Source organism: Malania oleifera, chromosome 4 (assembly GCF_029873635.1).
Source record: "Malania oleifera isolate guangnan ecotype guangnan chromosome 4, ASM2987363v1, whole genome shotgun sequence".
Taxonomy (NCBI): domain Eukaryota; kingdom Viridiplantae; phylum Streptophyta; class Magnoliopsida; order Santalales; family Ximeniaceae; genus Malania; species Malania oleifera.
In genome coordinates this window covers 25225294-25244785 of record NC_080420.1, presented here as the reverse complement: position 1 = coordinate 25244785, position 19492 = coordinate 25225294, and the positions used below count along the sequence as shown (strand labels likewise).

Genomic DNA, 19492 nt, shown 5'->3' with positions numbered 1-19492 from the left:
CTTCCATGATCCTCGTGGTAACTTCGGATTAACGATTCTCATAATGAACGGCAAAGAAATCTAGAGAGATGGAGAGTACAAAAAGTTTCTAGAGAGATAGAGAGAGAAAGTGAGATTTCTTAGCTGAGAAGTAATGAAAAAGATATTTATAACTCCTTCAACCCAGCCGCCCTCATCGACGAATGGCATCCTCATCGACGAGGCCATATAGTCAGTTCGTCGACAAGATGATGGATTCGTCAAAGAATCCTGATATTACTGATTTCCTAAAATCTCGCAGCTTCTCCTCATCGACGAGCCTCTGAATTTCATCGACGAGCCGTACATGGACTTCGTCGACGAACTCTGGCTTCATCGACGAAGCCTGCTAAATTCCCAATTTGCCCCTCTCTTATTTTAATTAAACCCACCTATCATGGTTCGGGTTCTTACATGACATTTTCCTTTATACCTCATTGAAACAAGACTATCCAAAAGGTTGCTTGTTTCAGCCTTTTCATTTTTTGCAAAACATTTCTATAGTTCCTCAAGGAATACCTTAGCATTATCCTCATCGAACATTGCGCCCCTGAATGCTTCTGGAACAAAGTGTTTCATGATCATTAGGCTCGTACGATTAGAATGCTCCCACCTCTCTAAGTCCCTCTTCATTTCAGAGGTACTTGTATCTGTAAGGGCGGGAGACCATTCTGTCCGTAGCGCAAGATCCAGATCCATATAGCCTAGAACATTCATGACGTTCTCCTTCCAATTCTTAAAGTTGGAGTCGTTAAGCACCAGAATGGAATTTATGTTGGCAGAAATTGTAGTAGCATATGTAGTAACTGAATACAGAACAAAAAATCAAACAACATGCTCAGTCATAATATACAAGTCATATTAAATTTCTAAATCAATTCCATATATACATGATAAGTATATTAACAAATAAAAATTGGCCCCATTTGAAGATGCCTAGTACAACATTAATAATCTATCTTTGGACAGAAATATTAACTTGTTAGTGGTATACTTCATGCAGTGATTAAATATTTACAAGAAGTCCTGTCAAATAACAAGCATTTCTTTGGACCGACTTGTTATTCACATGGATAACATAACAATTGTAATGTATTTATTACCACAAGTATGCAAGTTATTTGACGTAGCAATGACCTTCCTTTGGGCCGATCATTACTCATACAAATAACACACATACATCCCTAATGTTTCAATATAAATGCAACTACATAATAGAGGTTACTTTGGCAACTTATTACTTCCATACACTTATACTAAAATAGTAGTGTAGAAACCCAAACGCAAAAAATAAAATAAAATAAATATAAAGAGAGAAATAAAGGAAAATAAAATAAGAAAAAAAGGAAATTCGTTTGGCAGGACCTAAACTGTTGACGGTTTTATAGAGCTTGGGAAAATCATCACTGGTTTCAGTCAACAAGAGCGGGTCAACAACCAAATTGTCAACAGTTTTGTGAGGGCAGGGAAAACCGTCAATGGTTTTCCTGCGAGTTTGTTTACTTAAGGGCTAAGCAACACATTTTCAAACATAACTCAAAAATTTCCTCTCTCTCTCTCTCTCTCTCTCTCTCTCTCTCTCTCTCTTAGGGTTTTTGGAATCTCTCTCTACTCCCACTCTCTCGTGACCCTCTCTCTCCCGTAGGCTCACCCAGAGCTCATGCTCGATCTCTAATCATCTTTCCCTTTTCTCTTGGCTTGCCGGTTCACTTTCGGCAGTAGCATCGAAAAGCTAGGATTTTCCATTTTCGAATGGAATCAATTTCTTTTTCAGGAACAAGTAAGGGGATAAAGTTAAGTCAAGTTTTTAACGAATTTGAACTGATTAAAAGGTGTTATATGTATGTTTACCTATAGTTTCAAAGTTATTTTGATAATCGACCATTCAAAAAGGGGGTTTATAAACTACGATCATATCTTATGGTATTTTGAATAAAATGAATGGTGGAAAGCTTGGTTTTATCATACAAACTAAATATATTATTTTTATTTTTATTTTTTTGCTTGTTTATTGGACTATATTCAAATATTGATATTGTGTGATAGGTGAATAATCAGTATTGGTTGTTGTATAACAAAATTTGGGTATGGTTTTGAAAATACTGAATTGTTTGTGAAATACTGGAACTACCGTTGCAAAATACTGGGATTTTATTTGACGGCCGGGGGCCAGGTTTTATTTAAAGGCTGTGAGCCGGGTTTTATTAAATGGCGGGTTCTATATGAAATGAGATTTATACTATAGTTTTTATTACCGAAATTGCATGATATGGTTTAAGAACCCTAAGGACTAGTTGTATTGTGAGCACGGTACCATTACTAAGGAATTATTATTTGACCATGCGCACCCACACTGTACTGAGAGGTATAGGGTGGTCTCGACCGATTAGCCTACATAAGGATGAAGTACCTTTCCTTGGAGACTGGACCAGGAAGTGATAAGGCAATCGAACCTGCAACTGGGTTATGGATGCCTACAGACGCACTTGCAAATGGTTACTTTGACTGTGTCTGTTTTGATCCCCTAGGGTATAAGTCCAACTTTCGGACTGCACAACCCATACCATGAGGGAAGTAAATGGTTTGTTAGTCCCAGGGAGTGTCTTTTATGCATATATGTTAATTTATGTAAATAGTATTATTATTTATTGAACTGGTTTAAACTGAGGAAGCAAATGCATATTTTTTTAATTGTAAAGGTGTGAGTACTTGTATGTGAATTAAAATGCATGAATTTTTATGGTGAAGTAAACTCTCTACCCGAGGGCTTGCTGAGAAAGGCTAGTACCCTGATAAGTATCAGTTGTAGTCGTACCTGGTTGCATAACATATTAGAGCAGAGGGGAGCTACATGTATGGGCATGTAATCTCCCCTATCCTTGGGAACTTTCACTTATAAATAATTGTGTGTGTGTCTGTGTGTGTGTGTGTGTGTGTGCGTGCGTGTGTGTGAGCATGGTCTGAGAATGATTTTATAACTGTGGTTAATTAACAACTAATTATATTTTGCATACACTAAAACTTATGTTGGTCATACACTGATATTAACTTAATCTTCCTTACTGAAAAGTGTCTCATCCCAATATACAAATCATTTTTCAAAACCATCTCAAGATCGAGCTTAGCAAGCTTCGAGGCGGGGTGATAGCTAGTTTCAATTTTTGTGAGTGTCTATAAGAACTCTAATGTATTTAAGTTATGTTTGAAGCCCCTGGATGTGTATTATGGTTGTATGGACTAGGTTGGTTTTTATATTGTATTATGGTCTGTAATATGGATATTTGGAGACCTTTGTGTATAAAAGTAGTTTAGAACTCTGGTAATATATTTTGGAGAATGTATCAGTTATTTTAGCTGCATTTATATAATGAATATGGTATTAGGAACTCAGACGTCACTAAAGTAGCACCCCAGACCCCACGTGGCTAGTCGAGGAATTACAGGTGGTATCAGAGCTAGGTTTTCTAGGTTCTAAAGACTTCGATGGTTAATAATTACTAGAGTATGGGTTGAGATAAGTTAACGATAGGAATGGGTTGATTAGGCGAGTCTTGGTATGGAAGCTTAGAGATGGTGATCCTGAATCTGACTCAGAGATACTTGACCGTACAGCAGTACGAGGCCAAGTTTTGAAGCTATCCAGCTTCACTCCATACATGATCTCGGACGAGCTGAAGAAGGCCCGGAGGTTTGAGAAGGGTTTAAGGCAGGAAATACATGCATAGGTGGTGGCGTTGTTGACTCTGAATTTTTATGAGTTGGTAGACAAGGCCATGGCAATTGAGGCCAGTATCTAGGAAGGTGAGAGAACAGTGAACCAAAAGAATAGGCCCTTGCCTTAGGGATTTTAGATTAGCACCAGCCAAGGTTCATGGAATAGGCCTCGTAATTTCACGAGCCAGCGGCAAAAGATGGGATATCGAGCCCATCAAAGGAATCCACCGTGTCCTTTATATCCTATATGTCATCAAAGGCATTGGGACGAGTGCAAGCGTGGACCAGTTCGCTGCTACCGGTGTGGTGGAGCTGGACATTCGGAGCAGGACTGCGGCACAATGTTGACTCACACTCCTCCACAACATCAGTATCAGGGAGGTAATCAGGCACCCCAAGGTGGTCACCAGAGGGGCACCGCTCAGGTGCGGGTGTACTCACTTACGCCAGGAGATGCAGAGAATGTCGGCGATATGGTGACAAGTACTATTCTCATTTTGTCAAATAGTACTGTTGTATTATTTGATTCAGGTACGATGCACTCTTTTGTATCTTAGGGATTGGTTAAATTGTCTGAGGTAGAGACTTAGTTGTTAGATGCCAAGTTAGGTGTGGTCACACTACCAAGGTCAGTTGTGGTGTGTAGTAAGGTGATCAAAGACTACCCAGTGGAAATTTAGGGGAGAATGCTGCCTACTAGCTTAATTGTTTTTGACATGCATGGGTTTGATGTCATTTTTGGGATGTCGTAGCTAGCATCCAGCTATGCGAGTATCAATTGCCATAGGAAGAAGGTAGTGTTCAGAGCTCCTAGGGAGGAAGAGTTTAAATTCATCGAGTCGTGTGTGCGCTCTACACTACAGATCCTTTCAGCAATTCAGGAAAAGAGGTTACTTCTAGAGGGTAGCCAGGGGTACTTTGCATTTTTAAAAGAAGCACCAAAGGAGGGACTAAAGCTGGAGGATATCCCAGTGATAAGGGAGTTCTCAGATGTTTTTCCTAGGGACTTACCGGGATTGTCTCCTGATTGCGAGGTCGGGTTCTCCAATGAATTAAATCCAGGGACAACACCCATTTCTAAGGCTCCATATAGAATGGTTCCAGCTGAATTAAAGGAGCTAAAGGAGCAGTTTCAAGAACTACTTGACAAGAGGTTTATCAGACCGGGTGTATCACCCTGGGGAGCACCGGTGTTGTTTGTAAAGAAGAAGGATTGGTCGATGAGGATGTGCATTGACTACCCAGAAATTAATAAGATGACAGTGAAGAACAAGTACCTATTACCCTGTATTGATGATCTATTTGACCAGCTAAAGGGCACACAGGTTTTCTCCAAGAACGATCTGCGATCCGAGTATCATTGGGTGAAGGTTAAATCAGAGGATGTACCAAATACGGCTTTCCATCTAGGTATGGCCATTACAAATTTTTGGTTATGTCATTCGGTTTTACTAATGCTCCTGTGGCATTCATGGACCTAATAAACAGGGTGTTCCACGAGTACTTATATCAGCTCGTGGTGGTATTCATCGACGACATCCTAGTTTATTCGAGGAACCCTACAAAGCATGAAGCTCATTTGAGACTAGTACTTCAAGTACTTAGGGAAAAGAAGTTATTTTATAAATTTAAGAAATGCGAGTTTTGGCTGGAACAAGTTGCATTTTTGGGACATGTAGTGTCCTGGGAGGGAATTTTAGTAGACCCAAGCAAAGTAAAGGCAGTAGTTGATTGGGCGAGATCAAAGAACGTGCACGAGGTTAGAAGTTTCTTTGGTCTTGTAGGATACTATCGCCGGTTTGTTGAAGGATTTTCGAGGCTATCAGGTCCTCTAATGCAGCTTACGAGAAAAAACATGAAGTTTGAGCGGATTGGTGAGTGCAAACAGAGTTTTTAGGAATTGAAGCAATGACTAGTCACTGTCCCAGTACCGACCATTCCGTTAGGGGAGGGTGGATTCGTGATCTATAGTGACGCATCTTAGAAAGGACTCGGGTGGGTCTTAATGCAGAAAGGAAAAGTAATTGCGTACGCTTCTCTCCAACTCAAGGAGTACGAGAAGAACTATCCGACGCATGACATGGAATTGGCAGCAGTAGTTTATGCATTAAAGATCTGGAGGCACTACCTATACGGTGAAAAGTGCGAGATCTTTACTGATCATAAGAGCCTAAATACATTTTCACCCAGAAGGAATTGAACATGAGGCTACGGAGATAGCTTGAGTTGATTAAGGACTACGACTGTACCATTAGTTACCACCTAGGAAAGGCTAATGTGGTAGCTGATGCTTTGAGTCAGAAGTTGGTGGGTGTGTCAGTTTTAGCGGTTGTTGTACAGCATCATATCAGGATGAACTTGGAAAGGTTGGGTGCATATTTGGTGGAAGGGAACTCACAAGCGTTCATTGCTAGTTTGATCATTCAACCAACCTTACAGGAGAAAATTAAAGCCGCTCATATGAGAGATGCAGAGCTGATGGAATTGGAGAAAGTATAAAGTGAGAGCAGCAACTGGACTTCAATGTTTTTTAGGATGGATTTCTCATATTTCACCCCAGATTATGGGTGCCTATCGACGCATGGATTAAAAATACAATTCTGGAGGAGACTCATCGCTCTCTCTATACTGTTCATCCAGGAAGTACGAAGATGTATAGAGATCTGCGAGAATCCTTCTGGTGGAGTAACATGAAAAGGGAGATTGTCAGATTCGTGGGACAGTGTCTGACATGTCAGCGGGTAAAAGCAGAGCACCGGAGGCCAGCGGGACCACTTCAACCACTTGATATCCCTAAGTAGAAGTGGGAGTATATCTCAATGGACTTCGTATCATGGTTGCCTTCAATGGTAAATGGACAGAATTCCATCTGGGTAATAGTGGATAGGCTGAGGAAGACTACGCACTTCGTTCCAATCAGAGTCACTTATTCTATGAATAGGCTAGTAGAGCTTTATATGCAAGAGATTGTACGAGTTCATGGCGCACTGGTTCCCATTGTTTCAAATTGAAATCCACGGTTCACCTCTCGGTTTTGGAAGAGTTTGCAGGACGCCTTGGGATCTCAACTCACTTTCAGTACCACGTTTCACTCACAGATGGATGGATAATCTGAGAGGACCATTCAGATTCTAGAGGATATGTTGTGGGCGTGTGTGCTGGATTGTGGGGATAGTTGGATTCGCTATCTACCGCTCGTTCAGTCTGTGTATAATAACAATTATCAAGCCAGTATCGAGATGGCACCATATGAGGCTTTGTGTGGTCACCAGTGCCGTTCTTCGTTGTGCTGGGATGAGGTAAGGAAGCAGCAGATTTTGGGGCCGAAACTAGTTCAGTAGACCTCTGCAAAGGTCGAGCTTATCAGGGATAGGATTAAAATAGCACAAATTTGGCAGAAGAGTTATGCAGATACTCGCCGACGTGAGTTAGAGTTTGAGATTGGTGATATGATATTTTTTAGGATTGACACGACGAAAGGAGTAATGAGGTTTGGGAAGAAAGGCAAGTTGAGTCCTAGGTATATTGGGTCATTTGAGATCTTGGAAAGGATTGGTCCAATTGTCTATTGCCAGCATTGTCTAGAGTTTATGAAGTTTTCCATGTATCAGTGCTAAGGAAGTAATAAGCCTTTAGAGATCGGGGATGCTTTGGCATACGAGGAGGTACCAGTTCAAATTCTGGATCGAAAAATACAAGAACTGCATACTAAGGAAATACCATCAGTGAAGGTGTTGTGGCATAATCATGCAATTGAGGAGGCTTCTTGGGAGTTAGAGACAGAAATATGTCAGAAGCACCCACAGCTTTTTAGAAAGGTTTGGCACTAGACAGGTAGGTGTCTAGTTTTGTATCCAGGTTGTGTAAGGTAGGTTTGTTTAGTATTATTAGTTGTTTACGGTTTTAGTAAATGAATGGTCTTTAGGAGAGTTTTTCATCATATTATAATCTCTCAAGACATTGTTTCTAATTACGATATTCCTCCACCATAAGTGAGGGTAGTTAATAAACTTGGGACGGGGCCGCTATGTGGGTGGTTACCGACTCTTCTGTAAAAATGGATCAATATTTAATAAAAAACTTCAGGGGATGTGATCGGTAATAGTTAGCAAATTTTGAGGACGAAATTTTTTTAAGGAGGGGAGATTGTAAAAACCTGAGCCTAGAAAATAAAAGGAAAAAATATAAAAGAGGGAAATAAAGGAAAACAAAACAAAAGGAAGGAATTTGGTTTGGCAGGACCCATACCATCGACGGTTTTATAGAGCTTGGGAAAACCGTCGCTAGTTTCAGTCAACAAGGGCGGGTCAATTGCCAAACCGTCAATAGTTTTGTGAAAGCAAGGAAAATCATCGACGGTTTTCCTGCGAGTTTGCTTACTTAAGGGCTAAGCAACACATTTTCAAACATAACTCAAAAATTTCCTCTCTCACTCTCTTAGGGTTTTTGGACTCTCTCTCTCTACTCTCACTCTCTCGTGACCCTCTCTCTCTCGTAGGCTCTCCCAGAGCCCATGCTCGATCTCCGATCATCTTTCCCTTCTCTCTTGGCTTGCTGGTTCGCTTTCAGCGGCAGGATCGAAAAGCTAGGACTTTTTGTTTTTCAAACGAAATCGATTTCTTTTTCAGGAACAAGTAAGGGGATTAAGTTAAATCAAGTTTTTATCGAATTTGAACAGATTAAAAGGTGTTATATGTATGTTTACCTATAGTTTCAAAGTTATTTCGAAAACCAACCATTCCAAAAGGATGTTTATAAACTACGATTATATCTTATGGTATTTTGAATAAAATGAATGGTGGAAAGCTTGGTTTTATCATACAAACTAAATATATTATGTTTTTCCTAGTTGTTTATTGGACTATATTCAAATACTGAAATCGTGTGGTAGGCGAATAATCAGTTTGGGTTATTGTATAACGGAATTTGGGTATGGTTTTGAAAATACTAAATTGTTTGTGAAATAATGGAACTGGCTTTGCAAAATATTGGAATTTGATTTGACGGTCGGGGGCTGCGTTTTATTTAATGCCTATGAGCCAGGTTTTATTAACTAGCAAGTTCTATATGAAATGAGATTTATACTACAATTTTTATTACCGAAATTGCATGATATGGTTTAAGAACCCTAAGGACAAGTTGTATTGTAAGCATAGTACCGTTGCTAAGGAATTATTATTTGACCATGTGCGCCCACACTGTATTGAGAGGTGTGACGACCTGCTTAATGTCCTCATTTTTTTTAATATAATACAATCAATATCACAAAACTCAGCAGATCATAATCCACCTGGACCCGTGGGTACCAGGGATACATCAAAAACACATCACGGAAGCCTATGCAACAGGAAACATAAATCATAAACACCTCATTATACCATACATTACAATACCAGAGTTTCTACAATCACTGTGTGTGTGTGTGTGTATATATATATATATATATATATATATATATATATATATATATTCAATACACAACCCAAAAGATGTCTTAGGGCCATTTCCATAAAATACATCCGACCCTATCAAAACACTTACCCTTCTGGAAGGGCAGACCAATTGTACTAAATCAGCAGGGCTTTACCCGCTCTCCTATCAGGGGCTCCTGAAATGTTTATAAAATTCGGGATGAGACACCTCTCAGTAAAGGAAATAAACTAATACTAGTGTGTGGCAACATGAGTATTTTGTGTTATACATAAATCATATAGAAACATATCTAGTAAACTGTCATGTCATATATGGGAAAACATATGTATTATCATAGCATGGCAGAATATACTGCATTTTCATAATCATGTTTCATCTCATAAAATATAATACAAAAACATCTTTAGTAGGTTAGCTGGATATTGTCATGTATTACCCCCACATAACTGGGTTGTGTGGCCCGAAGGCGGGACCTGACAATGGTTGGCCGACCACTTCCAAGTCTGTAAGTTTGATGGGTCTGCCAGACCTGGTCCATACACCAGGGGCGCTCACACACTTTTTAAAAACCACATCGACCATCCAATCTCACACCACTCTATACAGCGACGTTAACACAAATATCATGATCATGATGACCATGGACACATAGCAACGATACCGTGCAAGTGCTAGCCTAGATCAAGTCAATCAAGTTCTGATATCATATAACATATATTGAAACTGTAATACATGGATATTTCATATCAATAATTATCAAATCAATCATCTCATTTTGCATATATACATATATCATGAAAATCATCGGCCCATACGCCGGTATTTCACATTTTACCATAGCTCGGCCCGTACGCCGAAAAATCATATCCATAGCATAGCCCGTATGCTGGCAAATCATTTCCATAGCTCGGCTCGTACGCCGAAAAATCATACACATAGCACAGCCCGTACGTTGGCAAACATATATAAAAATCTCAGCCCGTACGCTAATTTTTCATTATAAAAAATCCGTATCTTAGTCACATTCCCAGAAAACAGTACCTCATAACAATTTCTACTCATGCCAAACTAAATGGGTTTTTCATATATTTAACATACCATCATTTTCAGCAATATTTTCTAAATATAAATCATATATAAATATATTTATTTCCCTAAAATCAAATGCTATAATATTATATATACTTTCCAAAAAAATACTAGCTTAGTTTATCCCCTTACCTATGTCCTAAAAAGCCCCTAAAATCAAACGCTTCTGCACCCGCAGGGTTTCCTACTCAACACCCTGAAAGCAACATTCTCCAAAACTAAAGTTCAGTATTTCTACGCGTACTATGCTTTCTACAACTGTCAAAAAGCCAAATATTGAGTAAAAAGTCTTACCCTAGATTTGGGATGGTTTCCAACTCAGCCCCACGAACAATTCGCTCCAGCAGACGTGCAGAGAACTTTCCTAGGAGCGTCATGGTAGCTTCAGATTGTCAAATCGGCACAAAATCGGCCCGAGATCTTAGAGAGAAGGGTAGAGAACCGTATGAGGAGAGAGAGAGAGAGAGAGAGAGAGAGAGAGAGAGAAAGATAGAGAGGTTCTGCGCAGGAAAATGAAGTGAAAAATCACGTTTAACGCTATTTATACTGCGGGATTCGTCGACGAGCCTCGTCACCTCGTCGACGAGTCCTATAGAAAATTCGTCAACGAACTTCAACCCTCGTCGATGAATTTCAAGCTTCCAAAAATCCTCTCTCAGTCGTCGACGATATCCTGAAGAACCCTCGTCGACGAAACCCCTGTGTTCGTCGACGAGGCCTGGAAAATTTCTCAGGATAATCCCATCCAAAATGCAACGTCGTCGACAAACGCTTCACGAAGTCAACTGCCTCCTTCTGTTCTTGTTTTCATTTTCCTTTCTTTTTATTATTTAAATACCATTATTCTTCAAGTCGTTACAAAAGGTGGAGGGTGGACTCAACTAATTAGCTTGCGTAAGGATGAAGTACCTTTTCTAGGGACCGGACCAGGAAGTGGTAAGACGATTGGACCTGCAACTGGGTTGTGGATGCCTGCAAACACACTTGTAAATGGTTACTTTGACTATGTCTAGGTTGAACCCCCAGGGCATAAGTCCAGCCTTTGGACCACACAACCCATACCATGGGGGAAGTAAATGGTTTGTTAGTCCCAGTGAGTGTCTTTTATGCATATATGTTAATTTATGTAAATGGTGTTATTATTTATTGAATTGGTTTAAACTGAGGAAGCAAATGCATATTTTTAAACCGTAAAGGTGTGAGTACTTGTATGTGAATTAAAATGCATGAATGTTTATGGCGAAGTAAACTCTCCGCCCGAGGGCTTGCTGAGAAAGCGAGTACCCTAATAAGTATTAGTTGTAGTCATTTCAAAAAACCTAAGCCAAGTTTTACCAGCTATCCATCCAAGCATAGTTCGGACCGCAGCGAACTCAAAACCGTGATTGGGAGATGATATTGGAGAGCAATCAACAAATCAAGGTTTGATTTAGGGTTTTTCCACTGACATCTGAGAATTGGCTCGTAGAGAGAACCCTTCCGCCTCCAAAGTGTGAAGGAGAGAAGTTGAAAACTGCGGAGATGCATTTTTTTTTTTTTTTGGCACAGGTTCTCACCAACCAAATGTAACAAAAACCTAAAAGAAATCAATACAAAATCCGCAAGCCATGATTCAAAAAAAAATTATCCTTTAATAGTCTCCAAATCTGGATCCATAAGCATCGCGGGCAACAATACAACATTTAATCAAAAATATTAACCACACATATCACCAAAATTGATTTTATGAACAATAAATCCACAATATTTTCAATATATATTTTTTTAAAACTTTATCATGCAAAACCTAAATCTAGGGTTTTAATACAATCAATATCATTCCTAATTCAAATCATGCACAGTTTCTTAATCAACAACATGATTAGGCTTTGATACCACTTGTTAGAAACAACTTTAATCCATAAAATCTAATAACCCAAGATCATCATGTTATTTAATTAAGAAAACTAAACGTGGAATAAATACATGAATCCATACTAAACGTGGAATAAATACCTAGATCCATAGATATGTCTGATTTGATTACTAATAGCCTTTAACGGAGATTTTTGATCTTCCACAGTCAAATCTCTAAACACCTCACTTGTGTTCTTCTCTTTAGATGGGGAAAGTAAGAACGTGAAAAATGATTGTGATTTGACTTGGGGACCATAACCCTATTATCTTTTCTTTATATACTAGGTCAATTTTAAAAGCCCATCAATCCTAAATTAACTTAGTATTGGGCTTCTACACATTATAAAGCACATACCCAATAGATGTTAAAGTAGCCCAGTAAAATAATTGTTCTTAAATATTGAGCCCACAATAGGAAATTAAAATTTCCTAACATTCTAGCCTTTAACCATGTCAAGAGAGCACATGACAGGTTTCCCCAGCTTTGCTTATGAGTCATGACAGGGCAATAGATAAAAAGACTACCAAAATGTTCCTAAATTCTCTCTTCCCTCTGTTTTAGGAAACAATGTTAGCAGCAAAAACTTTTTAGCCAGCGAAGAAAGTTTCAAGGGGATGCCATTCAAGAACAAACAAACAAGGAAACCTTGGTGGGTGTCAAAATTAGGATTACAAAAGTCAGATAATTATATATATATATATATATATATATATATATATATATATATGTATGTATATATATATGTATGTATGTATGTCTATATCACTATGCCATCTAGTAATTATGGCAACGCAACAGTCTTTAATGATATGTATGGGCGTGGCTAATCCTTTAAAAGCTCTTTTATTTCTTGTGCTAAGGTGAGATTGATTATACCAAATATCATGCAAAAGAAAATATGACCACCATTCCCTACTGGAAGCTGATAAACGAGGGGGGAAATATCAATCTTTCCTAATGAATTTTCAAACTTTGACACTATATGTTCTTTTCCAAGCTTTCGTGGTCCAATCATTATGTTGAAGACCATATTTTGAAGCAAATAAATATTATCTTTATCCTTTATAAATCTTTTAAAACAGTTTTCAAGGAGTGCTTTGTTCTAAATATAGAGAGATTTAATCCCTAAGCCTCCACATCTAATAGATTGTTTGATAGCCCCCAATTTAGAAGATAATACTTTAATTCTTCCCCTAAACTCCTCCAAAGAAACCTATTTTGAATTCCCTTTGACCTTGTGGCAATTGAGAATGAAAATAAAGGGACATATAATAGATTCGAAGATTTGAAAGGTGCTTTTTCTAAGGCGAAGTCTCTCAACTTTAGACAAATAATTCATTTTCCAATTAACTAGCTTCCTCTCAAATATTTTAACAACGAGTTCTCAAACTCGTTCGTCTTTGAATTTAGCACCAAGGGGACTAAGGTTGATAATTGAAAATATATATAGTTTATAGCTCAAAGGCTTGCAAAAAGAGGCCTTGGAGTTGTCACAAATTGGAAAAAGTTTACTTTTTTCCAAACTTCACCTCCAACATGTTGGCTACTTCAAACCCAAGAAGAATGCGCCTAAGATTGAGGATTTCTTTTAGGGTTGTCTTCACCAAAAAAAAAAAAATGATGGTATCATCCACAAAAAGAAGATGAGAGACTCCCATTTCTCTCCTGTTGGTTCTAATAGTAAGACCTACTAGGAGGCCTTCTTTGATAGCCTTTTTCTTAACAAGAGACTCAATAATTCCATTACCGAGATATACAAAAGGGGGGGAGAGGACCACCTTGCCTCGATCCTCTAAAGAGGGAAAAAATTCGAAAAGGTGGCCATTGAAAAGCATTGAAATTAATGGGATTTGTAATGTATCATTGAATCCACTTGCACCACAATTCACCAAAAGCCATTCTTCTAAGAAGTGAAGGATAAAATTCCAATTCTCATTGTTTGGAACACAATAAAGGAACTAAGCAGTGATTTTTGAAATATTTTCTAAAATAATTGATTTTCCAGAATGTCTAGATTAGGGCACTACCAGATGACCTTGGAAGTGCAACCAGGTCTACTGAAACGAAGAAAGAATTGAATATATTCTAGACTGTGTCAACGAGGGCTCGACCAAGGATCAACCAGGGCTCGACCAGGGTGCAACTAGGTCTTGACCCAAAAGCCTGCTTTGTGAATGGCAGTTAATAAAACATTTATTTAATAGATTGTTTAAATTTGACTATTCCATCTAGGGATGGCGGCTTTGTTATCTACAGTGACGCTTTTAAAAAGGGGTTTGACTGTGTTCTAATGCAGTAGACCAAAGCAGTTGCTTACGCTTCACGTCAACTCAAAGAGTACGAACAGAATTACCCGACGCATGATATGGAATTAACAATAGTAGTATTTGCATGGAAAATTTGGAGACACTACCTATACGGTGAAAGGTGTAAGATTTTTACTGACCATAAAAGTCTTAAATACTTTTTCACCCAGAAGGAGCTGAACATGAGACAGCACAGGTGGCTTGAGTTGATTAAAGACTACGACTGTCTTATTAGCTATCACCCAGGGAAGGCTAATGTGATAGCCGATGCCCTGAGTCGGAAGTTAGTTGATGTGTCAGTCTCTGCAATAGGAGTTCAGCGTCAGATCAGTACTTGGAAAGGTTGAGCTTGGAGATAGTGGAAGGAAATCATTAGGCTATCCTTGTCGGCTTGATGGTACAACCGACTTTGTAGAAGAGGATTCGAGTAGCGCAGAAGGGGGATCCTGAGTTGGTTGAGGTTATGCATGGAGTTCAAAAGGGGTTGAAGCTAGATTTCAGTATCTCTAGCGATGGGATATTGAGATTTCGCAGCAGAGTTTGTGTACCGAATGATGCCAGGATTAAACGGGTCATTCTGGAGGAGGCACACCGTTCACTCTACACTATACATCCTGGTTGTACAAAGATGTACCAAAATTTGAGGGAATCTTTCTAGTGGTCCAACATGAAAAGGGAGATTGCCTATTTTGTAGAGCAGTGTCTAACATGTGAGCGGATCAAAGCAGAGCATCAGAGGCCCGTAGGACCACTTCAGCCACTTGCCATTCCTGAGTGGAAGTGGGAGCACGTCTCGATGGACTTTGTGACGGGATTACCTACAGCGGTGCATGGGCAAAATGCTATATGGGTTATAGTAGATCGGCTGACGAAGACTACACAATTCATTCCAATCAGAGTCAGCTATTCTCTGAATAGGCTGGTAGAGTTATATGTGCAGGAGATTGTACGACTCCATGGTGTCCCTATTTCTATTATTTCACATCGAGATCCACGTTTTACATCTCGATTTTGGAAGAGTCTACAGGATGCCTTGGGATTACAACTGACCTTTAGTACATCTTTTCACTCGCAGACGGATGGACAGTTTGAGAGGACTATTCAGACATTAGAATTCTTATAAGGAGGGGATAATGTAGAGACCCAAACCTGTAAATAAGAAAAGGGGGTTTTCTAGTAAGGTTTGTCGACGAAGGCAGAAGGTTCGTCAACGAAGTTCCTTCAGTACCTCGTCAACGAAATTCAGAGCGTCATCAACGAGGGAATACCGAGCGGGCCAAAGTATTTTCTAAGCAGGCTTGTCGACGAAGGTATGGCTTCGTCGACGAACTTCGTGGCTAGCTCATCAACGAAAGCGCCACCTCATTGATGAGTTTGACTCGGTCAAAGGCCCTATAAATATCGTTTTGAGTTGCTTAAGGACTAAGATATCCCAAAAACTCTCTCTATCTCTCTCTCTCTCTCTCTCTCTCTCTTCGATCCTTCATCGTTTGTTGTCGATTTCTACAAACGAACGTTCCTGCTTGGATCATTGGAGGAAACTCTATAGTTCTATCGGATTGGATCGTTATTTTGAAGATTTTTGGATTTTCTCAAAAATCAAGGTAAGGATCTGATTCCATTTCTGATTAGGTAGTTGTATAATAGTTAAGATTATAGAGAAGTAATGTTCTGTGGTTTTTAGGTTTCGGGGATCCAAGGTCGTTGTTTTGGACCAACCCACTCGTGTTTCTATCTCTGAGTTTAAGGTAAGGGGAATTTGTTTACAACAGTTCTTTTTGTAAAACTAAACAGCTGAAAAGTTTGTTTACGTATGTATGAATGTTTTGACTACTTTTTACCGAATTTCACCGGGTAAAAATGTCAATTTTGCGATTTTACGATTTTTGGTAAAAATGAGGATTTTGTCGTATGATCTCCAAACTTTATAAAACTTATTTATTTGCATTATTGTTTATGTAGGAGATGCTTGAATCCCTTATTTATTCGTTAAATGATGTTTATTGTATTACATACTATATAGCGGGTTTTTGATCAAACTTTGTGTGACGTATGTATTAAAATGGTATATGGGAATATTTTATACTATATATGTGAACTATGGGAACGGGAGTTCCATGTTGTTATACTGTAAATGTGGAAAACAGGTGTCGGTTATATACCGTGCTATATACGTAAAAAGGGTAAACCGACGGAGTGTGTGCCAGTTTATACCCGATGTGATTATCTGAGTTTGTGAAAATACTGGAATTGCACAGGTTATTATCTTTTGTTATAAATTGTATATATGATAAATGGAACCATAGCTTGCTACCAAAGGAGTTGAAAGATATTCCAGTAAAAGAAGTTGAAAGATACTTCAGCAAAAAAAGTTGAAAAAAAAAAAAAAAAAAATTCAATGATGGGGTTGAAAAATATTCTAAACTCTCATATGCACGGTTCCGATGCTAGCAGTACAGTGCAACCTCACATGAGGATCAGTGTGGGTACGTAGATAGTCGGCCTGTAGGAATATTAAAACTACTGGTGAAATAATAGACCAGTTGGGGGCAGTCGGACTATATATTAGATACTTGACGGTGCCTACACGAACAGGGCATTGTCATAGCGTAAATAGGCAAAATGTCATACCAAATTGATCTTTGTTCTAATATTCATATGCATGATTTAAGTACCAAAATGTGCAAATAAATTTTATATGTTACAGACTTATAGTGTTGTAAAAATGCTTTATATGTATCGGTTTTAACTGAAGTATATGTATGTGGTCACACACTGTTGTAATATCTTCTTCCTTACTGGAAAGTGTTTCACCCCATTATACAACCTTTGTTTTCAGGTCCATCTGGACATCAATCCTTGTTGCTCAAGGGACTTGGAGAATTGTTTTTGGTTATAGCATACGTAAGTGTATTATGTGTGTATTGAACTTAGTTAGAGTATCTTTTTTTGGGTTGTAATAATAGGCTATGTTCTAAGTCTGGATAAATGTATTTGAGGATACAATAGTAAACTCTGGTATATGTCTATTAGAAATCCCGATGAATATTTATGTTTTTCCACAACATTTGCATTCCAATTATGTATAAGTTACATCTGTATGTCCCTGTTTAGGGCTGGTTGTCTATATATCTTGAACAGGTACAGGTATTTTGTATGAGTAAGTGACATCTGAGTCCGTATAAAGGGATGGGTTGTTACATCGGAGCTTTTGTTTGGTGAACAAAAAAGAAAGGAGATGAATTTTTTATTATTTTTTTCTATATATTAATTAGTTAATATTGTTAAAAATAAAAAACTATAATAAATAAAATAAAGTATTTTTAAAATATATATATATTATTTTATATGAAATTTTTTAAAAATTTTAAAATAATTAAATTATATTTTTTAAAGAGGTGACATGTGACCCGCCCGTTTATTAAACAGGCAGGTTAGGGTTGGTATGTGTGTGACCCATTTAACATGAACCCATTTATGATCCAACCCATTGGCAACCCGCTCGGACCTAGCCCGCCCGCCTGTTTTGCCACCCCTAATGCCATGATGTCAAATTCAGGACTAAGTAGTGGTTATTGGGGTGAAGCCTTAGTAACTGTTTGTCATATATTAAACAGAGTTCCTTTTAAGAGGATTAAGACTTCTCCATATGAGTTATGGAAGAAAGGAAAGCCTAATTTAAAATATTTTAAGATTTGGAGTTTTATAGCAATTGTACGGCTTTCTGAACCTAAGATAAGGAAATTAGGTGAGTGAGGAATAGAATGTGTATTCCTTGGCTATGTTGAATATAGCAAAGCTTACAGATTCTTGGTAATTGAACCAAATGGTTCTATAGGAGTTAATTTAGTGATAGAATCCAGAGATGCAGAATTCTATGAAAATAAGTTCACTTCCATACAAAAGGTTAGTGATCAAAATAAATCAGTGGAGACTTTGAAACCACTTCATACTAGTGGTAAGCCTTCTGAACCTAGTGAACCTAAGAGGAGTAAAAGGAGGAGAATAATAAAGTCTTTTGGACCAGACTTCATAATCTGCCTAGTAGAAGGTACTATAGAATTACACTATAGACAAACTATAATTTTACCAAGTGTGGAATCAAATCCTCTTACTCCTAGAGAGGCAATGAAGTCTCAATATTCTGCATTTTGGATAGAAGCTATAAACGATGAAATGGATTCTATCATGGGTAATAAAACCTGGAAATTGGCTGATTTACCTCCTTGTTCAAAACCAATAGGTTGTAAATGGATTTCCAAAAAGAAAATGAAGGTAGATGGAACAATTGACAAATTCAAAGTAAGGTTAGTAGCTAAAGACTTTACACAAAAGGAAGGCATAGACTACTTTATTATGCCTGGAAATGAATCTAAAGTATGTAAGTTGGTTAAGTCTCTTTATGGACTTAAACAAGCTCCAAAACAGTAGCATTCAGATTTGACCAAGTTATACTTTCGAATGACTTTAGGATACATGAATTTGATAAATGTGTATATAGTAAGTTCAATAGAAATAAAGGTGTAATTTTTTGCTCATATGTTGATGATATGTTAATTTTTGGTACTGATATTGAAAGTTTTGGAAGTGCTAAGAAACTTTTGTCATCTAGTTTTGATATGAAAGATGTGGGTAATGCAGATGTGATTTTGGGTATTAAAATAATTAGAAACAATGATAAATTGATTCTCATCCAATCACACTATATTGAAAAGATATTGAAAAAGTTTAATCACTATGACTGCAAATCTATTAGCACACCTTTTGATGCAAATTTGAAACTATATCCTAACACTAGTAAAGTAGTAAATCAGTTAGAATGTGCTAAAGTTATTGGTTGCTTGATGTATGATATAACTTCTACTAGACCTGATATTGCATTTGTTGTAGGTAAACTTAGTAGATATATTAGTAATCCTAGTGATATTCATTGGCATGCTATATATAGAGTGTTAAAGTATTTGAAAAATATTATGGATTATGCACACATTGTGAAGGATATCGTACTATTTTAGAAGGATTCACAAATGCCAGT

General features: G+C 38.0%; 1 protein-coding gene across 1 annotated transcript; it reads right to left on the bottom strand.

Annotated features, from left to right (window-relative positions):
* Nucleotides 1-516: 516 nt before the first annotated feature.
* Nucleotides 517-4807, bottom strand: LOC131153732 (uncharacterized). The gene is made up of 2 exons (XM_058106177.1): nt 4744-4807; nt 517-824 (listed from the first exon to the last, which is right to left on the bottom strand). Exons 1-2 carry the CDS (start codon nt 4805-4807, stop codon nt 517-519), a joined length of 372 nt encoding a protein of 123 aa, XP_057962160.1.
* Nucleotides 4808-19492: the final 14685 nt, after the last annotated feature.

Bases quoted from the DNA above. Each gene is read 5' to 3' on its own strand.
- LOC131153732 (XM_058106177.1), bottom strand. From the start codon at position 4,807: ATGGGTGTTGTCCCTGGATTTAATTCATTGGAGAACCCGACCTCGCAA. The intron at 825-4,743 runs GTAAGTCCCTAG...TTCTGTATTCAG, and splicing joins GCAATCAGGAGACAATCCCG to TTACTACATATGCTACTACA.